This window comes from Carassius carassius, chromosome 24 (assembly GCF_963082965.1).
Source record: "Carassius carassius chromosome 24, fCarCar2.1, whole genome shotgun sequence".
Lineage (NCBI taxonomy): Eukaryota > Metazoa > Chordata > Actinopteri > Cypriniformes > Cyprinidae > Carassius > Carassius carassius.
This window is the reverse complement of record NC_081778.1, coordinates 11,872,756-11,900,728: the sequence shown is the minus strand read 5'-3', so window position 1 is coordinate 11,900,728 and position 27,973 is coordinate 11,872,756. Positions and strand designations below refer to the sequence as shown.

Sequence of the window (27,973 nt, the reverse complement as noted above, 5' to 3'; positions counted from 1 at the left end):
GAAAACATATTTAAACAAGTTCTCATGTCTTAATTTAATTATTTTAGTTTCTTGTGCACCGAAAATACAAGTCATAAAAAAGGTTTCTTAATATCGCTATACAGAGAAAACTTTCTGTACACAAATACATAGAAATAAACATAATAATAACAATAGACACAATGTTAATAAAAAAAAACTCTCAAATGTATCTCTCAAATATATTTGACTATAATAGTCCTGCTACATAATAATAAAACAACGCCCAGAACTATATATATTACATTTCTCCAAACACTTTTCACACAACTCTACACACCTAATAGACTACACTTCACTACATTCTATTTCATCTTGCCTCTCTGATGGTTTCGTCTCTGATCTCTGGGGCGTATTTGTGGTCGGTTTCTTGTTAAGCCAGTCTTCATTGTTAAAGTCCTCAAAGTCAAAAACCTCTTCATCATCAAAACACCAGCCTGGCCAGTCCACGCTGATACCTTCTAGGACATTATTGCTACAAGGGAGAAAACAGGGGTTTATGGGTAAATGTCTTAAAAAAAAGAAAATTTAAAGGTTGTAATTTCTTCACTACACTGTAAAAATGTATTTTTCGAAGTTGTAAAAAAAAAAAGACTAAAAGATTTTTTATTTTATTTTTTTCACAGACACCCTTAAGAGACCTTCTGGAGTTCACAGACCTTTAATTGAAAACAATGAATATGAAGCTTAAGATACATTCAAATAATAAGAAATGTCATTAAAATGTCATTAAATTCACGTGTTTCTAAGAAGATTGAATGCACATTATCTTCTCATCTGTTCTGAGCATTACATAGCTTTTAATGAGTTAAATTACTATTACTTTAAAAAGAGGCATCTTCAAGAATAGGCTAAAACACATTTCTTCCATCTTTATTTGACCCTCTAACTCTAGCACTCTCTATTCCAATTCTATTCTTTACATATAAAAAAAAAACTTACCCCTTTTAGACTTGCACTCTATTCATTAAATAACTGCTTGTTTTCTTTAAAAAAGCTTGCTCTATTCTTTTTCTATTCGACCTGTTTTCTTTCTATTTATTATAATAAAAAAACTTGCTATGTGTATTGTGTTAAACTAACTATCCTTTCTCTTTTTTTGTTGATTTTGATTGCTTCCATTGTCCTCATTTGCAAGTGGCTTTGGATAAAAGTGTCTGATAAATGACTAAATGTAATGCAATGTAAGTAAAATATCATTGCATGTAATTATTTTTCGGGGAAAGCCTGACTCCTAATGGTCCCAATGAAGAACTTAACTTGTCTATAATGCAGTACCAGAGAAGCAGAGAGAAGAAGTGCTTATATATAATTTTAGGACAATGATGTTGTAGAATATTCTGGGAAGGTTCTAATGTAATAATTTAGAGAGAATTTTATGTAACAGTACACAGATGAATTGTGTGTGTGGGCAGAGAGAAGAAATAACGCACATGAAACTGTCAAGTGAAGCCTCTCTACAGTCATATCTCACAAATGGAACAAATATACTTCAAATGAAAATGATTTTCCACTGGGCAGTTAAGGGTATTTTTAGGGTTAATTTAAAAAGAAAGACTATTGAAATTTTAAGTAAAAAAAAAAAAAAAAATTACAGACACAAATACACATTCAAAGTGGTGTTTTAAAACTTGAAACACATGCTGTAAGATTTTATGGAGGCCAGGTCATATTTCATATTTATGCACACATATTTTGCATATTATTTCGAAATTGAGATTCCTATTTCATCTGTGTATATATATATATATATATATATATATATATATATTTATCATTTTCATTTTCATTTTGATGCTGTGCTTCCTTTATATGTACATTACAAATTATATTGTATATTATCCAATGTTAAATAAATGACAAAAAAATCTATTATCATTTACATATTAATTTAATGGAAAAAATATGACCTACTTTTAACCTTTGTGAGCCATGTACCTGAACAATCTGTAATAAACTGAACTTTCCATAACTTACATGACTCTTTTTCCATTCAGCACTACATTACTAACTAATAAAATTCAAAATCTATGTCTATGCAGTTAAAACCACAACAACATATGATATGTTTGGTATTTGCAAGAAATTTGTTGCATTTTTAGAATAAGCAGCCGCAACAGAAACCGGTTGCCCAAAGAAATTGTTGTATGATGACGCCATCTGATGTTTTGAGATTCTTCATGATACAACCCTGTCAAAAACTGTATTCAAATTGTGCTTTCAGATCATATTTAGCAATGACTCATTTAGTAACAGTGATGATGTGTAGACTCACCTCTCTTTCATCTCATCCTCACTTCCATCCACATTCCCCTCTCTCCATCCATGTGCAGATATCACACCAGGTACTGCAGCATCCTCTCTTTCTGCCTCTCTCTCTCCTTCACTGACCGACGGTGACGGACAGGCGAAGATAGTAGGAGAATTTTTGATCTTTCCCTCTCTTCTTCCCAGTCCACGTACTTTTTCCCGGTCCTTCGCCCTCTGCAGCACGTCCTGGAGCGGAGAAGGGTGAAGCTGGGGGTCCGGGCCTGGAGGGGGCGAGATGCTGCGTCTGTGAGAAGGCAGCAGGGGCCTCTGAGAGGAGCTGATCTTTGGGATGGAGGAACTTCTCTGTGTCTTTAGTTTGATTGGTTTCATTTTAACCCTTCCATCATGTGTCTGCTCAGATTCAAAGTGCGTCTCAGGGTCTGGTGACCACCTTTTTTCAGGAACATTCCATAACACCCCATGGTTGTTTTTAAGAGATCCCAGCTTTAGCACTCGGTGGGAATCCTGGGGTTTAACGCAAGGGTCGGATGTCCTGGGACTATGTGAGGGAACAGATGGATGCAAATGATTTACACGTCTCCTCTGAATGCGAGGAGACTTCAGTTTCCTGGAGAACCTCCCTGATTCTGTGAGGAACCCATCGTCATCTGACTGACTATAGAAAGAGTTCCTCCTGATTTCTTGAGAGTCATCATCTGAATCCTGATGCATTGGTTCCCATGTTTCTGCAATTGGTTTGTAGGGCAGGGATTGGCTAGAAGTGCCATTTTTCTCCACATCTCCACCAAGAAACAATGAGTGTGATCCATTTGACAGGTCATGTTGTGTAATGTCATTTGCAGATGATCGTCGTCTACGATTCCATGTAACTCTCCTTTCAGTCTTTGCCGCAACTTCTTCATGAGCTGATTGGCTCTGATCGTTCCGCTGACCAATCAGTGGAGAGTTCCTGTCCTCTGCCAGCTGCTGAACTTTACTTTGCTCTACATCCATCAACATTTCTGGGTCAGACTGGCACCTAGGTAAAGCATATAGCCTCAACGACTCCGCTGACTCAGTATCACTATCAGATCTGTCAGATACTGATTGGCCATCAGCATCCTCTGAGACTTTTTTAGCCAGTTCGTCCTGAATGGAATCTGATTCTCCAAACTCTGTCGTACTTGTTGTCGTCAGTGTTTTATTTGTCTCATTCTTCCTCAAAGTCTCTAAGGCCGCCTGTGATCCGGAACAAGAACCAGTTTATAATTACAAACTATATTTGACTTTCTGATACAGTATTCTGCTCACAAACTTAATTTATGCACATATGGTGGAACATAATGGGTAAACATGAAAGGAAATCTAAGCAAGGTGAAATAATTGAGGCTTTAAACTACATGCATTATATAAGGCTAAGTGAGTTAACAATATGTCGAACTTAGATGCTAAATGTGAAGAACTGCATTCTAAAAAGACAAAGGCACAGAAGTCAGAAGCTAAGATTCAAGATCTTCAGTTGCAGCTAAATAACTTACTAGCTGAGCAGAAGTATAAAAATCATAAGGACATCATTGCAGATCTCAGTGCTAAGCTTAAGGCACAAGAGTCCATGTCTCCCAAAACACTTAACAGCATTTGGACTAAAAAGCGTGTTCACTTCTTAGAGGAAATGACTTGCTGTGATGATTCTGGAATGATTTGTTCAGAGGAAGCATATGCCACTGCTCCAGAAAGTGTGCTGATTTCAGTTCTTAAGGTGATGCAGCACTGTAATAGCGCAGAATCATGTACCAGATACATGGTGAAAAGGAAGCATTAGAGAGTCATGAAAATCCTCAAACAACCTTGGGGCAAAGATAGTAGGTTTTGTAGTTCCTGTCACAAATTAGGCCATACAGAGGAAAGATGTTGGTCACTGGGTTGGGGTAGACCTCCACCTTATTTTCAGAAAGATAGGAAACCACTTTCTAAAGGCAGATATCAATGCTCATTTGCAGATAAAACTCAGTGAGTTGATTGCATTGTTCATGCAAGGCCTCCAGCTACTGACTTCACTTGCAAGTGGTTTAGCAGCTTATTAACAATTAGTTTAATATGGAAACATCCAAATTGCAATTATGCTGTTTGTATTTTCAAATTTGTATTTGTGCTTAAGACATTGCGTGTATAAAACACACAGTATAGTTGTTTGTGCTACTACATGTAGACATACTGTATGAATTTATTCTTAAAAAAAACACATGACTGCTTTACTGTAAGTGTGTGAAACACTTAGGTTTAAGGTTGTAGATGCTCTGTATCTAGACCATATGTCTGGTGTAAAAAAAAAAAAAAAGATAAAAAAGATTACATTTGTTTAGCAATTGTAAGTTGCATGTGTGTCTATGCGGAGTTTGTTTGTCTCCTGAGTGTTACACTCAAAAATGATCCAAAACTTCTGTTTTCCCGTCCCAAACCTATCTTGAGTAACAAAAGGGCCATTTGGCATTGCTAAAGGCACAGGGGTGATGATATCAATAGCTGCGTTTCCACTGTCGAGCCTAAAGCGGGCGTGCTAGTGCGTGCCAGGGCCAGTCGCGTTTCCACTGTCACTTCTGGGGCTTGATCGTGCCTCGACGAAAACCTTGGGCCAAAACGGGTCAGCTAGGGCTAGAGGAGGGTTTATGAACAAAGGCGGGGTTTCTCCGCGTCTGGAGAGCATCAGCGACGCAGATCATTTCAGAAAGATAACAGCTATAACACCAGCATTAAAGACATTTTTTAAAATAAGTTGACCTCAAAACTCACTCTTAGTCAGCAGCGAGTGTTTGAAATAACTCAATCCGATGTGGATTACAATCACTAAACAAGACAGAAATATTTATAAGCATTGTAAAAGACTATGCACGCTAAACATTAACGTTACCATAGTAAACATGGTAAATGCAACCACTTGGAGAAATCAGACGTCAGCTTCTTATTCTCTATCACAATCGTGTATTTATTTAGTAACATATTTTATCTGTCGTCTTGTCTGAGAGTTTAGCTCCACATAGCATATCATTAAAATATAATAGCGGGAGCTTTTATAAAAATAGAGAGTCTGCGCTGCAGATCATTTCAGAAAGCTAACAGGTATAACACCAGCAATAAACACTTTTTTTTTTTTTTAAATAAGTTGAGCTCAAAACTCACTTTCAGTCAACAGCGAGTGTTTGAAATAACTTGATCCAATGTGGATTATAATCACCATACAAGGCAGAAATATTTATAAAAGATGCAAAAGACTGTGCACGCTAAACATTAACATTACCATAGCAAACATGGTAAATATGACCGCTTGAGGAAATCAGATATCAGCTTCTTATTCTCTATCACAGTCGTGTAATATAAATACCTTTATTTCTGTGTGATTAATTTTGAGTCCTGATAAATTAATTCATTATGATCACGTGTCACAAGGTGACGATCTTTAGGGGCGGAACCAAAATTCGGGAAGTTTGGTTCCGCCCGGAAGTGTTTCCGCCCGGACCGGAAAAACAGAACACCGGAACTTCCGGTAGCGCCGTAAGAAGGAAAATCAGGGAATTCGATGCACCTGTGCCTAGTTAGGGACAGCGGTTGGTGATTGGAGGATACGCTGGACAAGGCAGTACTTAAGGCCAAGTTATTTCACAGTCTGGGAAGCTCTCTTTGGTGTGTGTGAAGCACTGGGTTGTGCCCGTCTTGGTACGCTGCTGGTAGCTGTCTAACTCTCTCTCTCCCTCAGGCTGGAATTGTATGATTGTGAAGACATCGCGAACCTTAAAGGTTGAGAAGTGAACAGATTATACGGCGAACTGAGACGACGTGAAAAAGGGGATTGGAAGTGGCATTGATGTGAGTACTAAGAGCCAGTCGAAAGTGCCCTGTATATTGACCTGGCGTTGTGTAGATCTCTCCAGGAGGAGGAGGGTGGCCCTACCCCTAATATAGTGTGGTGGGAGAGCCGAAGGAATACTTATTGAAGTAGTCGCAACGACGACATCACTAGCTAGGCCGCATATTCCATCGCCAGATCCGAACCAAGCGAAGTGAAGGAAGACGGGTGTCCTTTCCGTACACTGAGTGTGGTGGGTGAGTCTTCGTGCTGTGAAAACCTATAATTTTGACGTGGTGTTGTATATTGCTGTGGGCTGCTGTGTATTGCCGTGTGTCCTGTCAGATAAACCCCCGCCTTCACGCACTTCGGCGTGGGAGGACAAGGAGATCGCTGGTCCTGGCCTAGTTCAGTACAGTATATGTTGTGAGCGTGCTTCAGATCTCCGGAGACAGCACGGTACGCTGTGTCCAGCCCAGAGGTGAAAGCCATCCAAAGCAGAGTAACTGTGTTTTGTGTCTAAGTTGATACCTGTGGAGAGGAAAGGAAAGAGAGTGAGTAACACAAGGAGAAACAGAGGAAACCTGTACTTACAGTGCGCTGTGTTCAGCCCAGAGGTGAGAGCCATTCAAAGCAAACTAACGGTGCTATTGTGCCCAAGTTGATATCTGTGGAGAGAAAAGGAGAGAGAGGGAATAACACGAGGAGGAATAGAGCGAACCCTGTACTTACAGTACGCTGTGTCCAGCCCAGAGGTGAGAGCCATTCAAAGCAAACTAACTGTGCTATTGTGCCCAAGTTGATACCTGTGGAGAGAAAAGGAGAGAGAAGTGAATAACACGAGGAGGAATAGAGCGAACCCTGTACTTACAGTACGCTGTGTCCAGCCCAGAGGTGAGAGCCTTTCAAAGCAAACTAACTGTGTTATTGTGCCCCAGTTGATACCTGTGGAGAGAAAAGGAGAGAGAGAGTGAATAACACGAGGAGGAATAGAGCGAACCCTGTACTTACAGTACGCTGTGTCCAGCCCAGAGGTGAGGGCCATTCAAAGCAAACTAACTGTGCTATTGTGCCCAAGTTGATACCTGTGGAGAGAAAAGGAGAGAGAGGTGAATAACACGAGGAGGAATAGAGCGAACCCTGTACTTACAGTACGCTGTGTCCAGCCCAGAGGTGAGAGCCATTCAAAGCAAACTAACTGTGCTATTGTGCCCAAGTTGATACCTGTGGAGAGAAAAGGAGAGAGAGAGTGAATAACACGAGGAGGAATAGAGCGAACCCTGTACTTACAGTACGCTGTGTCCAGCCCAGAGGTGAGAGCCATTCGAAGCAAACTAACTGTGCTATTGTGCCCAAGTTGATACCTGTGGAGAGAAAAGGAGAGAGAGTGGGTAACACGAGGAGAGACTGAGGAAACCTGTACTTACGCCGCTGCCTGTGGAGAAAGAGAAAGCGACCGCTGCCTGTGGAGAAAGAGAAAGCGAGTGAGCACCCAAGGAACGAACTGTGTGAACCAGTACTTACTGTGAGCTGTAATCAGCGAAGAGGTGAGAGCAAAACCAAGCTGAACTAACTGTGCCTGTGTGTCCCAGCCGTTGCCTGTGGAGAAAGAGAAAGAGCGTGAGCACCCAAGGAACGAACTGGGTGAATCAGTACTTACTGTGAGCTGTAATCAGCGAAGAGCCGTTGCCTGTGGAGGAAGAGAAAGAGAGTGGGCACCTCGAGAACGAACTGTGTGAACCAGTACTTACCGTGAGCTGTATTCAGCGAAGAGGAGGAAGAAGGAGGGCGCTACGGATACCTAAGACTCAGGCCGGGGCCCGAGCCCCACGCCCCGGATCCCCGTGGCCCCCTTGCTCCCTGACCTCTTCCCGGCCATAGCCCATCTGGAGGGCCGAGTCAGAGTTTAGTTTTAATTGCCCTTTCCCTATTCCCTAAGCTATTTTTAAATATTTAAATAAAGATTGTTTTATCACTTACTTGTTCTCGTGTTGTTTGGCCATTGGGTCGGGTTTGGGGACCTCCTCGAGGTGGAAGTTGAGAAGGGGTGTGGCTTAGTTAAAGCATAGCCAGCCCCTGGGTGTGACAGATTTGGCGTAGTCGGCAGGATTTCCACCTCGAGTTGAGTAACCAAGGTCGTCCAATGACCGACAACGCGGGGCTTTCAGCCCAACCCCGTGCCATGCCCGTTTTTATGGGGAGCCCCTGGATTCAAAAATATGGGGGGACAGAATCCGAGGTACGATTGTCTGAATGGAAGGCTCAACTAGAGTACTTGGCCGACCTACAGGGCCTTAGTGCAGCCCAGCGGCTTCAATTTGTGTTAAACTCCCTGGATGGAGAAGCGCGGCGAGAGGTGCATGCCGCCCCCGAAGCCGTTAGAGCCAACGCCCAAACCGTGTTCCAGTTCCTCACTGAACAGTATGGTGACCACACCCCCGTAGCTGCCCTTCGCTCCCAGTTCTTCAATTGTAAGCAGGGCCCCCGCCAACCGATTAGAGCTTTCGCCCTGAGGTTGCGAGAGCAATTCGCCCGACTACAGACCCGTCGGGACCACGGGTTGGGAGATGGAGAGACTCTATTGCGGGACCAGTTTCTTCTGGGGTTGAAGGAGGGTCCGGTGAGACAGAGCCTACGTATCCAGTTTCGAAGGGACCCGGGTCTTACGTTTGAAGATCTGAAGAAAGAGGCACTGGCCCTGGAAGGTGATGAGACTGAGGTGAGTGGTTCCCCAGTGTGTGCGGTTGTCAGTGAAGTAGCACCAGCACAACCCGGAGGCCCTGACTGGAAGCAAGCACTGAAGGCTGAACTTTTGAAAGATGTCCGCGATCAGATGTCTGAACTGTCTAAAGCCCTCGTAGGAGAATTGCGCCAAGGACGGGCGCGGGAGGAACCACGGCCGGCGCCCCGAGACCGAGTGTACTCAGAGGGAGGCCGAGAGCCGTTCAGGCGCCCGAACCACTTTAACCGGCCCCGTTTCGAATGGGACGAGCAAGGGCGACCCATCTGCAACCGCTGTGGCAAACCAGGTCACTATAGCCGCCAGTGTGGGCCCCGCAGGGCGTCAGAAGGGGGTTTTTAGGTCGGCCGGCCACTGTGGGTCGTGTGGCCGGGACCCCTCGAGAAGACCCTGGAAGAGGATATGGCTCTAGGAGCCAGATGATTGGGCGTAGCCCCGTGGCGAAGGTGAGAGTGTGCGGCAAGGAGATTCAATGCCTGGTAGACACAGGCTCCCAAGTGACGTTGTTTGCTGAGAGTTTATCCGAAGAAGTGTTTGGGAAACAAGGGGCACCAGGGGCGGAGGCCCCCTGGCTTACTCTGAAGGGCGCAAACGGCCTCGACATCCCATATATTGGCTACCGATTGACGGACCTAGAGGTTCACGGAGTGATGGTCCCCCAGAAAGGTGTGATTATCGTGCAAGACCATTGTCTGGGTGCACATCGAGCCCTGTTGGGCATGAATGTCCTCGCTGATTGCTGGGAAGAGCTATTTCGGGCTAGGCCCGTATCGAAGATACCACCTGCAGAGAGGCCCAAGTGGGAGTGTGTGGTAGCTGACTGTCGAAGGGTGCAAATGAGCCAAGTCCGCAGGGAACAGGAAGAGGTAGGAAGAGTGATGTGTCGTTTTGCTTTGTCTGTCCCCGCAAAAAGTGAGGCTGTTGTGTGGGCGCGAGTACCGCCCCGAAGAGCGGGCCCAGAAGAGTGGGTGCTGGTGGAGCCCCATGTGGATTGTCCACAAGTGGAAGTGGCACGAGGACTATCGACGGTCCGGCGGGGGAGAGTCCCCGTGAGGATACGGAATGTACATCCATACGCGGTGCAACTACATCGGCACCAACGATTAGCCCGTCTGACAACGGTTACATCCCACCAAGTAAGGGAAGAGAGGGATATTAGTTTTCGTCAGGTGTGCCCCACTGTCATCGAGGTGGCCCTGACACAAGTAGACACCCCATGGGGTGGTATGGAGAGGAGTGTGCCGAGCCACCTGGCGGGTGAGTCGTTACAAGGGGAGGATTTAGAGCAGGCACAGACACAGAAGTTACAGGCCCTCCTTCGGAGATGGCAGCATGTGTTCGCCACCCACGATGAAGACTACGGATGCACCCAGGTGGTACAACATCATATACCTACCGGGGATGCAGGGCCCAGCCGGGAGAGGTATCGCCCAATTCCGCCCACTTTGTATACCGAGGTACGTACACTCCTGCAAGGCATGCTGAAGCGAGGAGTTGTTAGGGAAAGCAGCAGCCCGTGGGCGGCCCCCATAGTGCTGGTGCAAAAGAAGACGGGGGCTTGGAGATTCTGCGTGGACTACCGTAAGCTGAACCTCGTGACTAAGAAAGACGCTTTCCCTTTGCCACGGATCGAAGATTCGCTTGCCAGCCTCACGCAGTCGGCATGGTACTCTACCCTAGATTTGGCCAGTGGCTACTGGCAGGTGCAGGTGGCCGAAGCAGACCGGGAGAAGACTGCCTTTACAACCCCGTTTGGACTATTTGAATGGGACCGGATGCCTTTCGGGCTCTGTAACGCTCCGGCCACCTTCCAGCGGCTGATGCAGCGGTGCTTGGGAGGTCAGTTAATGGAGTCAGTATTAGTTTACCTGGATGATGTGATTGTCTACTCCCCAGATTTTGATTCACACCTGAGGCACCTCGAGGAAGTCTTTCGGGCCATGGAGAAGTACGGATTGAAACTACAGCCCAATAAGTGTCACTTACTACGGAGAGAAGTCAACTTTCTGGGCCACGTGGTCAGTGCGGCTGGAGTGTCCGTAGATCCTGGAAAGGTATCGGCCGTGAAGGACTGGAAGGCCCCGAGGACAGTGAGGCAAGTGCGATCCTTTTTAGGATTTGTGGGATACTATAGGCGTTTCATAAAGGACTTTTCAAAAATTGCTAAACCCCTTAATCAGTTGCTGGTTGGCACAGGTCGTAACCGGGGCCGGGGGTCGCCCAACGTAGACTGGGATGCAAATTGTGAGTCGGCGTTCCAGACATTGAAGCAGGAGCTGCTACAGGCCCCTATCTTGGCATACGCAGATTTCACAAAACCATTCCTTTTGTATACAGATGCCAGCAATCTCGGGCTGGGAGCGGTGTTGGCTCAACGGCAGGACGGAGTTGAGAGGGTCATCGCGTACGCCAGCCGGAGCCTCCACCCAGCCGAGAGGAACGATGCGAACTATAGTTCTTTCAAATTGGAGCTGCTGGCGTTGAAGTGGGCCCTAAGTGAGAAATTTAAAGACTACCTCTGGGGTGCCAAGGTGACGATCATTACAGACAATAACCCATTAGTACACTTACAGACGGCGAAGCTGGGAGCCGTGGAGCAGCGGTGGGTGGCCCAACTGGCCAACTTTGACTATCAACTACAGTACCGACCAGGGCGTGAACACATGAACGCGGACGTCCTCTCAAGGCTGCCCGAAGCGGAAAGCCCCGGAGGGGCCAGCCCGGAGGAGGGCTATATGGTAGGAGCAGTAGAGGCACCAGGCAGCAGACAAGAGGCCGTGCCTGAGAACTGGGGATGGGATCCCCGTCGGTGGAGGGAGAGACAGGCCAGGGATCAAGATGTGCGGCTGGTAAGAGAATGGCTGGAACAGGGCCGACGGCTGACGCCAGCGGAGAGGTTAGCCCAGACGGATACTGGGAGGAGGCTGCTGGGGCAATGGGACAGGCTGGAGCTGAGAGATGGCGTTTTGTGCAGAAGGGTCAGTGACCCGAAGTTGGGCGAAGAAGTACGCCAGATCGTGGTACCCGCAGATGAGGTAACGGCTTTAGTTTCGGCGTACCACAACCAGTTGGGGCATCAGGGACAGGAGAGGACCGTGTCCCTGCTTAGGAGATTCTTCTTTTGGCCCGGGCTAGAGGCATCGGTGCACGCCCTAATTCAAGCTTGCCCGAGATGCATATTGTTTAAGTCCAGACGGGAGGTCCGAGCGCCAATGGTACCCATCCATGCGAAGGCCCCCCTTCATATCATGGCTATGGACTTCTTGACACTGGGCCGACCACGAGATCGCTACCAGAACATCTTGGTAATAACGGATTTGTTCACAAAGTACGCTTGGGCTATCCCCACCCTCGACCAGACTGCAACCACCACCGCTACAGTTTTATGGCGGGCCGTCTTCCAGACGTTCGGATGCCCGGAGTTTCTGCACTCCGATCAAGGAGCCAACTTTGAGTCCAGGGTAATTAGAGAACTATGCCAGTTGTACGGTTGCACGAAAACTCACACCACTTCGTATCATCCTCAGGGGAACGGCGGCTGTGAGAGATTCAATCAGACCCTATTGGGGCTGCTGGGGACCTTGGACCAACAACGGCAGGACGATTGGGTGAGTGCCTTGCCAAACCTCCTACAGGCCTATAACAACAGTATACATAGTACTACGGGTTACGCTCCCACTTACCTGATGTTTGGCAGACACATACGAATGCCTACTGACCTGGTCCTAGGAGTGATAGCCGACCAAGAGGAAGCAAGTGTAACGGAGTGGGTGGGGCGCCATCACCAGCGCTTGCATTTCGCCTACGAGCAGGTGTCGAAAAGGATACAGACGGCAGGAGAGAAAAGTAAGCGGTTGTATGATCGGACTGCTAGAGAAGCCCCTCTACTGCCAGGAGAGAGGGTGTTGGTGAGAGATAATCGGCGGCAGGGGAAGGGGAAACTGAGTGACCGTTGGGAGGCCACCCCTTATGTAGTCTGCCGGCAGCAGAGGCCGGGGCAGCCGGTCTATACTATCCGGCCAGAAGGGAAGTCAGGCCCCGACCGTGTGGTGCACCGGAACATGATTCGCCCATGCCCTAACTACCCTGAAGCCGTGGAAGAAGTCCCCACGGAACCTGTACCAGCGGCCCCCTGGATTGAAGGTTGGGCTGTGGTACCAGGGAGACCCGTGGTGGCACCACCCCCGATCGCCCCGAGAGAACCAGAAGCAGCCCCTGAACAAGCTGAGCCCGATTCACCAGTGAGACGATCCCAGCGAGAGAACCGAGGCCGACCCCCTGCCCGCTATGGGGAGTGGACAGCCCGAGGACGTTCTAGGGACTAGAACGGATTGGCGGGGGAGGATGTCACAAGGTGACGATCTTTAGGGGCGGAACCAAAATTCGGGAAGTTTGGTTCCGCCCGGAAGTGTTTCCGCCCGGACCGGAAAAACAGAACACCGGAACTTCCGGTAGCGCCGTAAGAAGGAAAATCAGGGAATTCGATGCACCTGTGCCTAGTTAGGGACAGCGGTTGGTGATTGGAGGATACGCTGGACAAGGCAGTACTTAAGGCCAAGTTATTTCACAGTCTGGGAAGCTCTCTTTGGTGTGTGTGAAGCACTGGGTTGTGCCCGTCTTGGTACGCTGCTGGTAGCTGTCTAACTCTCTCTCTCCCTCAGGCTGGAATTGTATGATTGTGAAGACATCGCGAACCTTAAAGGTTGAGAAGTGAACAGATTATACGGCGAACTGAGACGACGTGAAAAAGGGGATTGGAAGTGGCATTGATGTGAGTACTAAGAGCCAGTCGAAAGTGCCCTGTATATTGACCTGGCGTTGTGTAGATCTCTCCAGGAGGAGGAGGGTGGCCCTACCCCTAATATAGTGTGGTGGGAGAGCCGAAGGAATACTTATTGAAGTAGTCGCAACGACGACATCACTAGCTAGGCCGCATATTCCATCGCCAGATCCGAACCAAGCGAAGTGAAGGAAGACGGGTGTCCTTTCCGTACACTGAGTGTGGTGGGTGAGTCTTCGTGCTGTGAAAACCTATAATTTTGACGTGGTGTTGTATATTGCTGTGGGCTGCTGTGTATTGCCGTGTGTCCTGTCAGATAAACCCCCGCCTTCACGCACTTCGGCGTGGGAGGACAAGGAGATCGCTGGTCCTGGCCTAGTTCAGTACAGTATATGTTGTGAGCGTGCTTCAGATCTCCGGAGACAGCACGGTACGCTGTGTCCAGCCCAGAGGTGAAAGCCATCCAAAGCAGAGTAACTGTGTTTTGTGTCTAAGTTGATACCTGTGGAGAGGAAAGGAAAGAGAGTGAGTAACACAAGGAGAAACAGAGGAAACCTGTACTTACAGTGCGCTGTGTTCAGCCCAGAGGTGAGAGCCATTCAAAGCAAACTAACGGTGCTATTGTGCCCAAGTTGATATCTGTGGAGAGAAAAGGAGAGAGAGGGAATAACACGAGGAGGAATAGAGCGAACCCTGTACTTACAGTACGCTGTGTCCAGCCCAGAGGTGAGAGCCATTCAAAGCAAACTAACTGTGCTATTGTGCCCAAGTTGATACCTGTGGAGAGAAAAGGAGAGAGAAGTGAATAACACGAGGAGGAATAGAGCGAACCCTGTACTTACAGTACGCTGTGTCCAGCCCAGAGGTGAGAGCCTTTCAAAGCAAACTAACTGTGTTATTGTGCCCCAGTTGATACCTGTGGAGAGAAAAGGAGAGAGAGAGTGAATAACACGAGGAGGAATAGAGCGAACCCTGTACTTACAGTACGCTGTGTCCAGCCCAGAGGTGAGGGCCATTCAAAGCAAACTAACTGTGCTATTGTGCCCAAGTTGATACCTGTGGAGAGAAAAGGAGAGAGAGGTGAATAACACGAGGAGGAATAGAGCGAACCCTGTACTTACAGTACGCTGTGTCCAGCCCAGAGGTGAGAGCCATTCAAAGCAAACTAACTGTGCTATTGTGCCCAAGTTGATACCTGTGGAGAGAAAAGGAGAGAGAGAGTGAATAACACGAGGAGGAATAGAGCGAACCCTGTACTTACAGTACGCTGTGTCCAGCCCAGAGGTGAGAGCCATTCGAAGCAAACTAACTGTGCTATTGTGCCCAAGTTGATACCTGTGGAGAGAAAAGGAGAGAGAGTGGGTAACACGAGGAGAGACTGAGGAAACCTGTACTTACGCCGCTGCCTGTGGAGAAAGAGAAAGCGACCGCTGCCTGTGGAGAAAGAGAAAGCGAGTGAGCACCCAAGGAACGAACTGTGTGAACCAGTACTTACTGTGAGCTGTAATCAGCGAAGAGGTGAGAGCAAAACCAAGCTGAACTAACTGTGCCTGTGTGTCCCAGCCGTTGCCTGTGGAGAAAGAGAAAGAGCGTGAGCACCCAAGGAACGAACTGGGTGAATCAGTACTTACTGTGAGCTGTAATCAGCGAAGAGCCGTTGCCTGTGGAGGAAGAGAAAGAGAGTGGGCACCTCGAGAACGAACTGTGTGAACCAGTACTTACCGTGAGCTGTATTCAGCGAAGAGGAGGAAGAAGGAGGGCGCTACGGATACCTAAGACTCAGGCCGGGGCCCGAGCCCCACGCCCCGGATCCCCGTGGCCCCCTTGCTCCCTGACCTCTTCCCGGCCATAGCCCATCTGGAGGGCCGAGTCAGAGTTTAGTTTTAATTGCCCTTTCCCTATTCCCTAAGCTATTTTTAAATATTTAAATAAAGATTGTTTTATCACTTACTTGTTCTCGTGTTGTTTGGCCATTGGGTCGGGTTTGGGGACCTCCTCGAGGTGGAAGTTGAGAAGGGGTGTGGCTTAGTTAAAGCATAGCCAGCCCCTGGGTGTGACACACGTATCACGTATTCTATAGTAAAACATTGATGCTTTTGAATTTAAATATTTAAATAGCATGCAAACAAACGGCCGCTTTTCTCGTGTTCATGTGTGATCGCACTAGTTCCAGTGACTTATTTCTTAGTTTTCTGATAACTTCTTTTTGTTGGTGAAATGATGGGGTTGCGTGACGTTGTTCTGAGAGGCGTGTAAAGGGCATGTTTTAGTGACGTGCAGCGTACTTCAGGCCCTGACTGTGGAAACCCTGCGCTATTCTGGCCTCGGTGCTACTGGCTCGAGACTATGAGCCCGGCCTGGCCCGTTTTAAGCCCTGGCTCGCACTGGCTCCACAGTGGAAATGCGGCTAATCAAGGCCTGTTGGCCAACACGTGTATACATCGGGGGTCTTCTAATTGTCACACCTTTTGCACAGTGAGTGAAACTGTAAGCTTCTGATTGGTCAGTTTGAATGTCTCACATTTGTTTTTTAGTCACATGGTCAAGGAAGAGAAAAAAGAAGACTGTAACTGTTCCTCTGGCTCTTTCTCTTTGCTGGCACTCTCTTCTCAGGACTTTGCCCTCTCTCCCTCTTTTTTTCTTCCTCTCTCTCTTTCTCTCTCAGGAGGTAATATTTTACATACATGCTGGGTACAATTAACTGTTTATGTTTTACCATCCTTAATCTATTTAGTAACCGATTCAAGTGTAACCATAACAAATCAATAATTAATTATGTGTTAACTAATCTTGATTCAACCTTAACATTGAAGTGCTACCCATTGCAATACAATATAGTTACTCAATAGCAATGCTCTCCCACATATTTAACTATTCTAATTGCACTTATTTCCATTCATTGGTATAAGTGGCAGTGGGTGGTAATAGACTAGAAATATACCGTTTTATGCCAACGTGCTGATAACGTTTCTTTAGTCATTTGGCGATCCTTTAGCCTGAACCACTGTCGGGAAACCACCCTTACACCCTTACACTCCCCAAACCAAAATATGAACCTTTCATAAGCCATAACAGGGGCACTTTAACTTCATTAGTTCCTTTTTAAAACAATGAGTAAAGAAAAGTAAATAATATCATTACTTTTCTCAAATTCAACAAATTGTAATGTTTGTGAGGTACAACTTTCTAGGCCCTTACTACCAAAGGTAGAAGGAACAAATTATTCATTTTGGAAAAAAACAATAACATTTCTTCAGGGTTTGGCTTGTACATCGTGTCACAATGTTGTTGTGTGTGTTTGCTGCAAGAGGAATGTAAGTACCTGAGTCTCACGCAGAGCAGACACCCATGACGCGCAGCTGTCTGGACTGGGTGTGGACAGGAAGTTCACACTGACAGCACAGCCTAGATCACCAACCTCCACCAGCATAAACGAATCTACCAGACAGAGCAAAGAGGGGAGAAGAAGACCCAGTATGAGACGTCATCTAGTATCATAAAATAAATAAGTAATAAAAAAAACCTTTTCTGTTTAACTTAAGTTCTCTTGAGGTTATAATGTGCACCACAGTACATACAAATTCAGGCAATTTGCTTGTTTGAATTCTCAATTGAATTCTCTTTTGGGACCATGTACATGTACTAGGTGTGAGCAGGTATTAGACACACCCAGGCGGAGCCATTCTCATAAAGCCCAATCAGAAACCAGTTTATCAAGTAATATCATGCCATGTTGGGCCCTGACATGCTAAGAATAATATTCTAGATGACGCAAAAAAAAAGAACTATTTGAATGCTTTTTCCAGGTGGAAAATCAATGTGCATTTTGAAACCGACAGGCAGTGTGTCTATTGTAGTTCTGTCTTGTGCTATTGTTTCTTGTACCTTCATGATTATCAATTTATTTAAAAGACTGGAATTTAATTCTACCGTTGTTTTCTAAGACTCCCTTTACATTATACATAGATTAAAACATCCTGATTAAAATTTTTTAGAAGCATACAAATAACATACTATGCATATAACATACTATGCACTTATACTAATCTAACTGGTGCATCAATATATGATCATATACAGTATAGTATACAGTATATATCCTGCATTTCGTTGCCTTGTACCTTACATGTGCAGTGACAATAAAGTTGAATCTAATCTAAAAATCTAATCTATAGGGCATCAACCAATGCTATTTATTTATTTATTTATTACACATTATTGTATTAGCACAACAATTTAAGTAAAAAGTTGCATTAAAATATTAAAATTAATGCCATACTTTTGTTTTGCTTGGTTAGTGACAGCAACACTCGAGCTACATAAAGTCGAGGTAAAACCGGCATAATCTAACAATGAAAATAATAACATGACCTTTTGTAGGAGTTCGAATGATCCACGCCACAGATTTGCTTATTTCTTTAGTGACCTAAAAATGGGGAAATTCCTAAATACTTAGTTTTTAAAATCATGTATAATTCTAGAACTTGTTTATGCTAAACTATGCTCATTTCCTGGTTTAAATAAAACTTTGAACCGAGATTTTCAGGTCTCAGATTTTTGGACCCCATTGTATAGGCCTATGGTAAGCAATCTTAGACAATTCAGTAAAAATATGTTAATATACTGTAATGCAACTGATCTTAGTGATAGTATTATAGATTAACACATTGCATTGAATTGTGTTTTAGAGTTGATAAATGTTCTTAGACTCAACTAATAATGTCCTGGCAGAAAATGATCTGAATGTTCTCTACAGATTTTTTTTTTCTCACAGTGTGGTGCATATGATACATGTGATGTATCAAAAGGTATAAAAGCCCTTTCATAATGATGTGTGCCTAGTTTAAAACCTGTTAAAATGGTTAAATGTAGGAGTTAGTGGTCACACTCACATCCATCTTTGAGCTCAATGCAGTATAATCTCTCCAGAGGCAGAGGGGGGCGAACTACCTTCAGCTTGTCTGATTTCTTCTGCATTTTGGTCATCAGTAATACATCAGTGAAGAGAAGGACCACAAACTCCTAACATAACCAGAAATAAATGCTGAAATCCTGAGGTCAGTACAAAAATCATTCGCCTTGTTTGTCTTTTTTTTTTTACTTGCCTTGGTGTCCTTTCTTACTTTGACCTTCAAAGTTTCTTCCATTAATTGCTTCCGTATGACGTTTGGTCCCACCCCCTTCACCGGGCTCATCAAATCAAAGCAGCAGAAGTCACGAACATACTGTTGTTGAAATCTTTCTGTTAGACTTATATACATATATATATAAGCAAAGCATGTATAGTTTATTTATTCAAGATATTTTTGTTTTGTTTACCTTGTCTACTTCTTCACTCAGACCTTCTATCTTGTATCCCTCTATTCTTTGAGCAGCGGCAGAAAGCGCCAGAGTATCGTCTCTGAGTTGCATATAATTATTGATAGATTCCAGAAAATTATTGACAGCGTTCAACTGCAGGAGAAAAACAGACAGTGAGCGAGAGAGAGTGCAGATCTTTATCTTTAACTTCAATGATAGAATAAAGACTGTGCATGCAGTTCCTATACGAGATGCTGAGAGATTACAAAGACGATAAAAGGCAATGCAGCTCAAGAGTTGGAAATATCACACAATGAAAGGATTGTGTCAAGCTAAAAAAATATGAGAAAAGTCAAGACCAACTAGTGAAAGTGCCTCTATTTTTCTTCTGTTCCATTCATAATTACAGTTTTAATTGCTTTATTGACAGCAGCACAAATGTTTTGTGCATGAACTGCATTAACACATGCACTTTATGTGCACTTTATATATTGTTACGATCATGCTTCAGATCCTGAAAATTAATCTAATTAGATATCAATAAAAAGTAATTATTAAATATTTAAATAAAGTTATATTTTCCATATAATATCATAAAGTCTTTTTGCTTTAGCAAAGTGACAACATAAATGCCAATGATCTTTTTTTTTTATTTAATAACTTATGTTGCATTCATAATGCACTTAGTATTTGTTTGAAATGAATTTTACAGTGTATGACGTGATCCATCACCACTGTGTCACAGTCTCACCATTCTTTCAAGTGCATTTTTGGTGAGGAGGTCTTCTGTGTTCTTCTGAACAGCTTTCAGCAAAAGAGGGTACTTGGTGATCCTCTGGTGTGGTTTGGCCTGCATATCACCCAGTCTCATTCGCCCACACTGTGGATGATTCTCCACCCACTGCAGAACACATTACACCAAGACAATCAGGAAAATCATGCATGCACCTATATTCATGCAACACATTCGATCGTAATCTTACTTAGGCGTAATCATGCTGTTTACATTCCCATACTGTAATCTATACAATCTGTTGAATTGTGCACTTCAACTCATTATCTGATGAAACTTTTTTTGTTTTTTTTGCTTAAACGATCACATTAAATGATTAAATGATCACACATTAGCACGTTGATTTTAAAAATGACATTCTATACAGGTATGTTGAGTTTCATTTTACTGTACAGATAGTCAATTAAATATAAATTGAATTAAGCAATTTAATGTGCAGTTGTTTCAACTCTGTACCCTTCAGGAAACAGCCCACCCCCATAACCTACCACTACAGACAAACCACAAAGGCAAGCAAATCTCATAGTCATTTCCACCCTGCTTACTTTGCATAGTGTCCACTGATGCAAAAAACATCGACTGGGGAACTTATTGTGGTAAACATTTCATCAGAAATGTGGAAAACAAATTCACACCCCGCTACCCATTTTTATGTCTATTTTGGACAATTTTTTCCAGCCTTAATTTAGCTTCTGTTTGTTTATGTTATTGTTTTTTTTTTCATAATCTAACAAGCTGTTTCCTTTTGAAGTTTAAAACATTTTCAAACATGTTCTGCACATTAAGATCTATTAACCTTCGTGTTGTGTTTTGACCTGAAGAGGATTTCCCAAAATTCCTGAGTACTTCCCCATTGATCTGAGACCAGTTCTTGAGTGAACATTGGCAAAATTGTCCACAAAAATTGCTTTTTTTTCACTCAAAAACTGCATAAGCTCGGTCAGCTCGTTTGATACTGTTTCTTAACTTGAACTTTTTTCCAATGGCATAATTCCCTGCTTTTAACATATAGTTATGATTTGCAGTACCGTAAGATAAGTGTAAAATTGTGGGTTAGTGTTAAGCTGTCTCCGTGTAAACTCCACATTTCTCTCCTCTTCCAAACAGTATTCAAAGTATGCAGGAAAATGGTCAGGAAACTATAAAAAGATGAAAAATGAGGCAAGGGGGTGTTAGGCATAACAAAAGTGGATCTATTTTTAGCTTTATTGCTTACAGTGGCATGCAAAAGTTTGTGAGCCCCTTGCAGAATCTGTGAAAATGTGAATAATCGTAACAAAATAAGACAGACCATACAAATTGCATGATATATATATATATATTTTAAAGTACTGCTGTGAGTAAGATATTGTACATAAAAGATGTTTAAATTTAGCCCACAAGACAAAAAGAAAATGCTGAAATTATTAAAATAACCCCATTCAAAAGTTTGGGAACCCTTGGTTCTAATACTGTGTGCTGTTATCTGGATGATCCTCGACTGTTTTCTGTTTTGTGATGGTTGTTCATGAGTGTCTTGTTTGTTCTGAACAGTTAAACCGAGTACTGTTCTTCAGAAAAATCCTTCAGGTCCTGCAGATTCTTCAGTTTTCCATCTTATTTTGCATATTTGAACCCTTTCCAGTAGTTAGTGTATGATTTTGACATCCATTATTTCACACTGAGGACAACTGAGAGACTCAGAAAACTTTTGAAAAGGATGAAGATGTCCAAATTTTTCTTATTTTGCTAAAATATATATTTTCCCATTTAGTACTGCCTTTCGGAAGCAACAGAAGATAATTGTATGTTTCCCAGAACACAAATTAAGTACAATTTACCTTAATCTTTAAATTCCAAAAGGCTCTTAATACATTGTGTTTCCTTCTAAAGTAGCATTGAACATTTGAACCTTTCTTAATAGTTGTGTTTGAGTCCCTCAATTGTCCTCATGGATCTAAAAATCATAAAATCACTGCTGGAAAGGGATCAAATATGCAAAAGATCCTGGAAAACTGAAGAATCTGCAGGACCTGGGGGATTTTTCTGAAGAACAGTTCTCAGTTTAACTGTTCAGAACAAACAAGGGACTCATGAAAAACCATCACAAAAAAAAAAAACCTGTCGTAGATATCATCCAGGTAACCACACACAGGATTCCCAAACTTTTGAATGAGGTTATTTTATTAGTTTTAGCAAAAAGAATTTTGGGACTTGTGGACTAAATGTAAACATCTTTTATGTACAATATCTTACTCAGGACAGGACATCTCTGTTATTTTACAGATTGGGCAAGGGGTTCCCAAACTTTTGCATGCCACTGTATAATTTAATATACAGTCGTTGTATCATACCTGCAAAAATCCTGCCTCAAGTCCGAGAGGGTCAAAAGGCCTTCCAGTGAGACGGACCTCTTGTAACATTGGATACATCACTTCATGCCAAAAAAGTCGATGTGCATCAAGGATAGAAGGAAGATTGGAAAAGAGCATTGTGGGGCTTACCTGAAAAAGAAAGAAAGAAAGAAAGAAAGAAAGAAAGTACAGACAGTAATGGAAAAAGATTAATTGATATAGGTTGTGTCGCCCACACGCTCTACAGCAGAGCAAAATAATTTTCCATCTTGTCCACATACAGAATGTTTCCATTTGTGACATCACCAGTAATGCTCTAGATCATACACTGAACAGAATGAGTGATCTCAGACAGATGACAGTGAACTGCCATCATTAACAGCTGTGCTGTCCTTCTGCCTGCCATTTAGATATGCTGAGTATGTAACTCTAGATCAATTCAGAAGAAAAAGGGTTCCACGTAAACATGTGTAAGATGAAACAAGATGAACATACTTCCTGAAGAAATCCATATCTGTGACAGTGTGACAGTGCTGCCAAAACGAGCTGTGCAGAAATGAGAGAGTGCATTAGCCACAGCTTTAGCAAAAGTGTTACATGCATCATTTATTAAATAATACATTTAAAATGCATGAATGAAAATACAAAGGACTGAGGAGCAATGTGTTAAAGAAGAGCTGAACAGCATACGGATATTATTATTCAAGTTATTGTTGTTATAGTGAATTGACGGTCTATAAATTATAATAAATCTATAATGTTAAAAAACGTAAACGTTATGACATACTTCTTTGGCAATAGTAAGTTTGTTGATGTAGGTAAGCTCAGTATTCAGAAGCTCCCACAGCGCCTCCTGCTGGTGCCGCTGGGGTCTAGACATAGACTACAAACAGAGACGGAGAGAAATAGAAAGGGTCATACAACATACAACATCATTTCTGCTGTCTTCTCAGTTCTGACTGATTTTTTCTGCTTTTAAATAAATAAGTACACCTTCTTATTGAGCATGATTCTGTGTTATGCTTTTGGCAGACGTCACTAATCACCCAACATGCTTTGCAACCATTAAGGAATGTAAAAAGTAACTGTTTTTACAAGGTGATGATTTCATATTAATTCATATGATGTTATCTTTTTAACTTTTTTTTTTATAAATGTTAGAAAATGTTTTTATAGATGGTACAATTTTAATAGGACATGCCTGAAACATAATAGTCAATGTGGCAGAAGCAGATCATTTAAAAGTATGCTACAAAATAAATGATCTTACGAATTCATACGAATTATCCACCGATTTGGGCAAATCGTAGACTATTCAAGTAACAAACAGCCATGCGGATGTATTGGCGAGAACGCGAAAGAACTGAAAAGCATTGTCCCGTTCAGGGGTTCAGTAGAAATATGTCGTATTTTGGAAGTTACGAAAGTATTACATCGCTCCTGTTTCTCTCTGTTACCTGATGAGAGTGCACTATGTCTGTCCAGCTCTTTTCCAGCGCTCTCTCAGTACCTCCCTCCCCCCATGTCCACCTCAGGTCCGCAGGTATGCTGAAAGAGTCCAGAACCTGTTTCAGTGCGTCCAACTGCCCCTGTACAGCACCCGATCGGTCCTGGGACAGAAATGGGAACAAAATACATGTAATCAGTTGTTTATGCAACCTATGTACCTATGAAGTATGAACTAGGCCTATACCTGGTTCAGGCAAAAAATGAATACCTCAAATGTGCCATTTTTGTCAGACACTCCTTGGTTAAAAAGCGCCTGTTTTAATGCACCTCTGCTCTTCACCCCGGCAGATGTTCCCTTGCTCACTGTAGAAAAGTCCACAGCTGTCCTCTGCTTCTTTTTCTGACAATACAAAATTGTTAAATGTGACAGGCCGAATTGACAGAAATCCTGATTGACCAACTTTTTTTGAAGTTCTGTATGACTGCAGTGCATATCTGTGCTCTTATTGACTATTTAACAATAATGATAATAAATAAATCTATTAATTTATCTAAATTTTTTTTTTTAATTATTTAATTTTGTGTAATTTAGAGCTCCATACTGGAAGGCTGAGGCCTACCATACAATATTTTACATAACTTGAACTAACCTAATCATGTTATGAATAGACTAATATTTTATGAGACTTATTGACCACAACACTCGTTTTTTTTAAGGGGTCCTGACATCATAACCTTTTTTTGATTTTATTGATTTTTTTTACTTTGTTGTTTGCGCCATATGACAAAAGATTTTTGCTAATAAACATTATGAGTCCTTTTGAAGAATTTCATCTTTTTACCAGGACTTTTTTTCTTGAATTTTTCGACTATCTACAATGCATTAAAAGTTTAGATGAAAGCATCTGCATAATGCAGGCATGATCGATCATATAATGAGTTTGGTACCTGGTAGCCGACGGTGTTGTATCTGTGTTTCTGTCGTGCCCTCCGCTGAGCGACTGATGGCACTGCAACAGCTCCATCAGGAGTGTCTGTGTCTGCCTCCTTCATTTCCTCCCACTGTCCGTCACTCTTGTCACCGAGGGCAGTTTCCTCTGGGGCCATATTGATCAGTTCCGGTTTTGACGGATTACTGATAGACACAGATAAGATTGCACTATGACGATTAATAGTCTAACACATTAATAAGATCAAAGGCCAACGAAAAGTAGAATGAAAAGTAGTAACAGCATTGAGTAATTAATAAAGCAAAACAAACAAAAAAAAATAGTTCTTCATTTCTCACTGTGTTCTCACAACCATTTATAACCCACAAAAAACTGTAAACCAGTACTGGAAGGAACTGATACCAAGCTTCTGAAGCCCACTGATGTGACCTTTTAAATCTCGAAACATCTCACATCACATGACCTTACCCAGCATGCCACACACAAGCTTGTTTTTCTATCATGGTGGGTTTTCTATTATTTCCATTGACGTCTCTTGTTTTTATATTGATCTAATGATGTCTTCTCCCCCCCACCCAATATGAACCCTCACACAAACCTATATATAGGCTATATATATATAATTATAATTATTATTATTATTATATATCATTGTTTAAACCTTAATATTAATAAAAGTATTATTATAAAGTGTAGAAATATTAAATTAATATGGCATATTTTTTATTTTACTGTTAAATTTGTATATTAATATTACACAAATATTATTTGAATTATTAAAATATATATTTTCGATATTTACTATTTGTCTTTATCGTATATTTTATATATACATATATATATACAGGTATATATATAAAAAGCATAATCAGTATAATTATTTTAATGAAGAACCATCAAATGTGAAGCATCACACAGGGAATTCTGGGAATGACAGTTTTTCATTGTAAATCATAAGATGACTTGTTCGTTTATTTCTCAAAATTGTACATTTAATAGTGTTATTTTTATCCCCATAGGAAGGTTTAGCTTACTTCAGGGGACAGATTTGTCGGTTAAAATGTAAGTATATCTAGTGGTAAATACACTATATTTAAACACGCACACACATCACATTCCAGGATTCCATACACAAGAGACATGTCCGTGCTCAGACAAGCTGAAGCTTATAAACACACATATCCTTGCACGCTAACTGTGAGTCATACAATTCACTGTAAATCAGGTGAGCCATATTTAACCAGTCATGTATGAAAGTCATGGCTGTGTGATTCAGGAGACTCACAAACACATGTTCAGGGAAAGATCTAAAAATCCACCCACGTTTGACATCACTTCTGGCAATACACCAGTTCTACTCAGACTCACCTTGTCAACTTTATCACCAGCCATCAATTTAGGGTAAAATACCCTGAACAAACAAACACACACACACACACACACACACACACACACACACACATGGCCACATACATGCACATATACTTACAAATACAGGCATCACATGGAATATATATATAAACACGTAAGTCATAACACATAATTTCGAAAAACAAATTCACCATTGGTGATATAATAGTAGATTCACATCCCATTTACACAAAGTCTGAAGTGAAAGTAGATTTACAGTGCAGTCTCAGTTCTTTAATTAGTTAGATGTGTTTTAGACAATCTCCTTTACCACACACACACACACACTCACAGTGACTCTCAGTTAATAGATACCTGGATTTAACCGAGTCCATTTTCCTCAGTCAGACATCTTTAAGTTGTCTTTTTCTCCCTCCTGTCTTCCTGTATCTGTCTTTCAGAGTCTTCAGTCTCTTTCTATATCATTTTTCTTTAACCTTTCCTTCAGTAACAGGTTAAGCAAGCGAGACCAGATTCTTCAGACTTAGATCGCAGGCATGGCTGCACCCTGAGAAGATAAACCTGATTGGACCATTAGTGATTTCTGCTGTGACTGACAACCAACCAGCTGTTGATCATAGGTACACAACAACATGTAAGGTTATAATCCTTTAGACAAGGATGATAGGTTTGTGGTTTAGTCCCAGAAAGACAAGCATGTGTACACACACATACACACACACACACACACACACACACACACACACACACACACACACACACACACACACACACACGCACACACGCACGCATGCACGCACACACACACACACACACACACACAAAGGTGTAAACAAAATAAGGAAGAAAGATGTTATTTGGTCTACAATCAGGAAATTAAAATGCTGGGAGGTTTTGGAAGGTGCTTACACAAGAAAAAGCCATCAACATAATGCCATGGTAATATATAGGTACCAAGATTTGGCTGTAGATTTAAAAGTTCTTGCTTTAGTGTAAATCTGATTTTTGATCAACTGTCAAAATCACTGATGTCTATAGTACAGAGTGTATGGCTCCAGTCAAGCTGTGAAAATGTGCAGCTCAGATGATGAAAAAAAGGAAGAGAGAGCGTGTCTGAGAAATATCAGATGGAAATAAATTCAGTGGACAGGAATGCTGAAGGCAACATTGAGCAAGATTTTTACCGACACACACCAGGACTTAATTACACAAGCTCCTTCAAAGGAAACACAGCTGGGTGGTGCTTGTCTAGTGGTTAATGGTCTACTAACAAAACACTTACAGGTGCTGGTCATATATTTAGAATATCATCAAAAAGTTCAAAAAGTTCATTCAAAAAGTGAAGCTTGTATATTATATTCATTCATTACACACAGACTGATATATTTCAAATGTTTATTTCTTTTAATTTTTGTTTATAACTGACAACTAAGGAAAATACTAAATTCAGTATCTCAGAAAATTAGAATATTGTGAAAAGGTTAATATTGAAGACACCTGGAGCCACACTCTTATCGGCTAATTAACTCAAAACACCGGGAAAGGCCTTTAAATGGTCTCTCAGTCTAGTTTCTTTAGGCTACACAATCATGGGGAAGACTGCTGACTTGACAGTTGTCCAAAAGATGACCATTGACACCTTGCACAAGAAGGGGAGGACACAAAAGGTCATTGCAAAAGAGGCTGGCTGTTCACAGAGCTCTGTGTCCAAGCACATTAATAGAGAGGGTAAGGGAAGGAAAGGATGTGGTAGAAAAAAGTGTACAAGCAATATGGATAACTGAACCCTAGAGAGGATTGTGAAACAAAACCCATTCAGATTCACAAAGAGTGGACTGCAGCTGGAGTCAGTGCTTCAAGAACCACTACACACAGACATATGCAAGACATGGGTTTCAGCTGTCTCATTCTTTGTGTCAAGCCACTCTTGAACAACAGACAGCGTCAGAAGCGTCTCGCTTTAAAAAGGACTGGACTGCTGCTGAGTGGTCCAAAGTTATGTTCTCTGATGAAAGTAAATGTTGCATTTCCTTTGGAAATCAGGGTCCCAGAGTCTGGAGGAAGAGAGAAGAGGCACACAATCCACGTTGCTTGAGGTCCAGTGTAAAGTTTCCACAGTCAGTGATGGTTTGGGGTGCCATGTCATC

The 27,973-nt window shown here is 42.6% G+C and overlaps 1 protein-coding gene across 2 annotated transcripts; it reads right to left on the bottom strand.

The window, feature by feature from the left end:
* Nucleotides 1-9: 9 nt before the first annotated feature.
* Nucleotides 10-26,509, bottom strand: LOC132102817 (pleckstrin homology domain-containing family G member 5-like). 2 transcript variants are annotated; one of them, XR_009423293.1, is made up of 16 exons: nt 26,181-26,509; nt 24,454-24,640; nt 23,774-23,905; nt 23,514-23,666; nt 22,844-22,939; nt 22,552-22,602; nt 22,057-22,206; nt 20,752-20,862; nt 19,682-19,831; nt 18,949-19,083; nt 18,735-18,854; nt 18,522-18,651; nt 16,952-17,067; nt 2,294-3,507; nt 240-493; nt 10-178 (listed from the first exon to the last, which is right to left on the bottom strand). XR_009423293.1 is itself a non-coding variant. In XM_059507480.1 (15 exons), exons 1-15 carry the CDS (start codon nt 26,198-26,200, stop codon nt 307-309), a joined length of 2,952 nt encoding a protein of 983 aa, XP_059363463.1. In that variant the 5' UTR covers nt 26,201-26,509; the 3' UTR covers nt 10-306. The 2 variants fall into 2 exon arrangements, 1 of the variants encoding a protein (XP_059363463.1); XM_059507480.1 differs by having other exon boundaries at nt 10-493.
* Nucleotides 26,510-27,973: the final 1,464 nt, after the last annotated feature.

Excerpts from the sequence above, each read along its gene's own strand:
- LOC132102817 (XM_059507480.1), bottom strand. The coding sequence starts at position 26,200 with ATGGACTCGGTTAAATCCAG. Across the intron at positions 3,508-16,951 it reads CTGCTCTGCGTGAGACTCAG|GCGGCCTTAGAGACTTTGAG; the intron begins GTACTTACATTC and ends TCCGGATCACAG. Across the intron at positions 494-2,293 it reads GAGGATGAGATGAAAGAGAG|CAATAATGTCCTAGAAGGTA; the intron begins GTGAGTCTACAC and ends TCTCCCTTGTAG.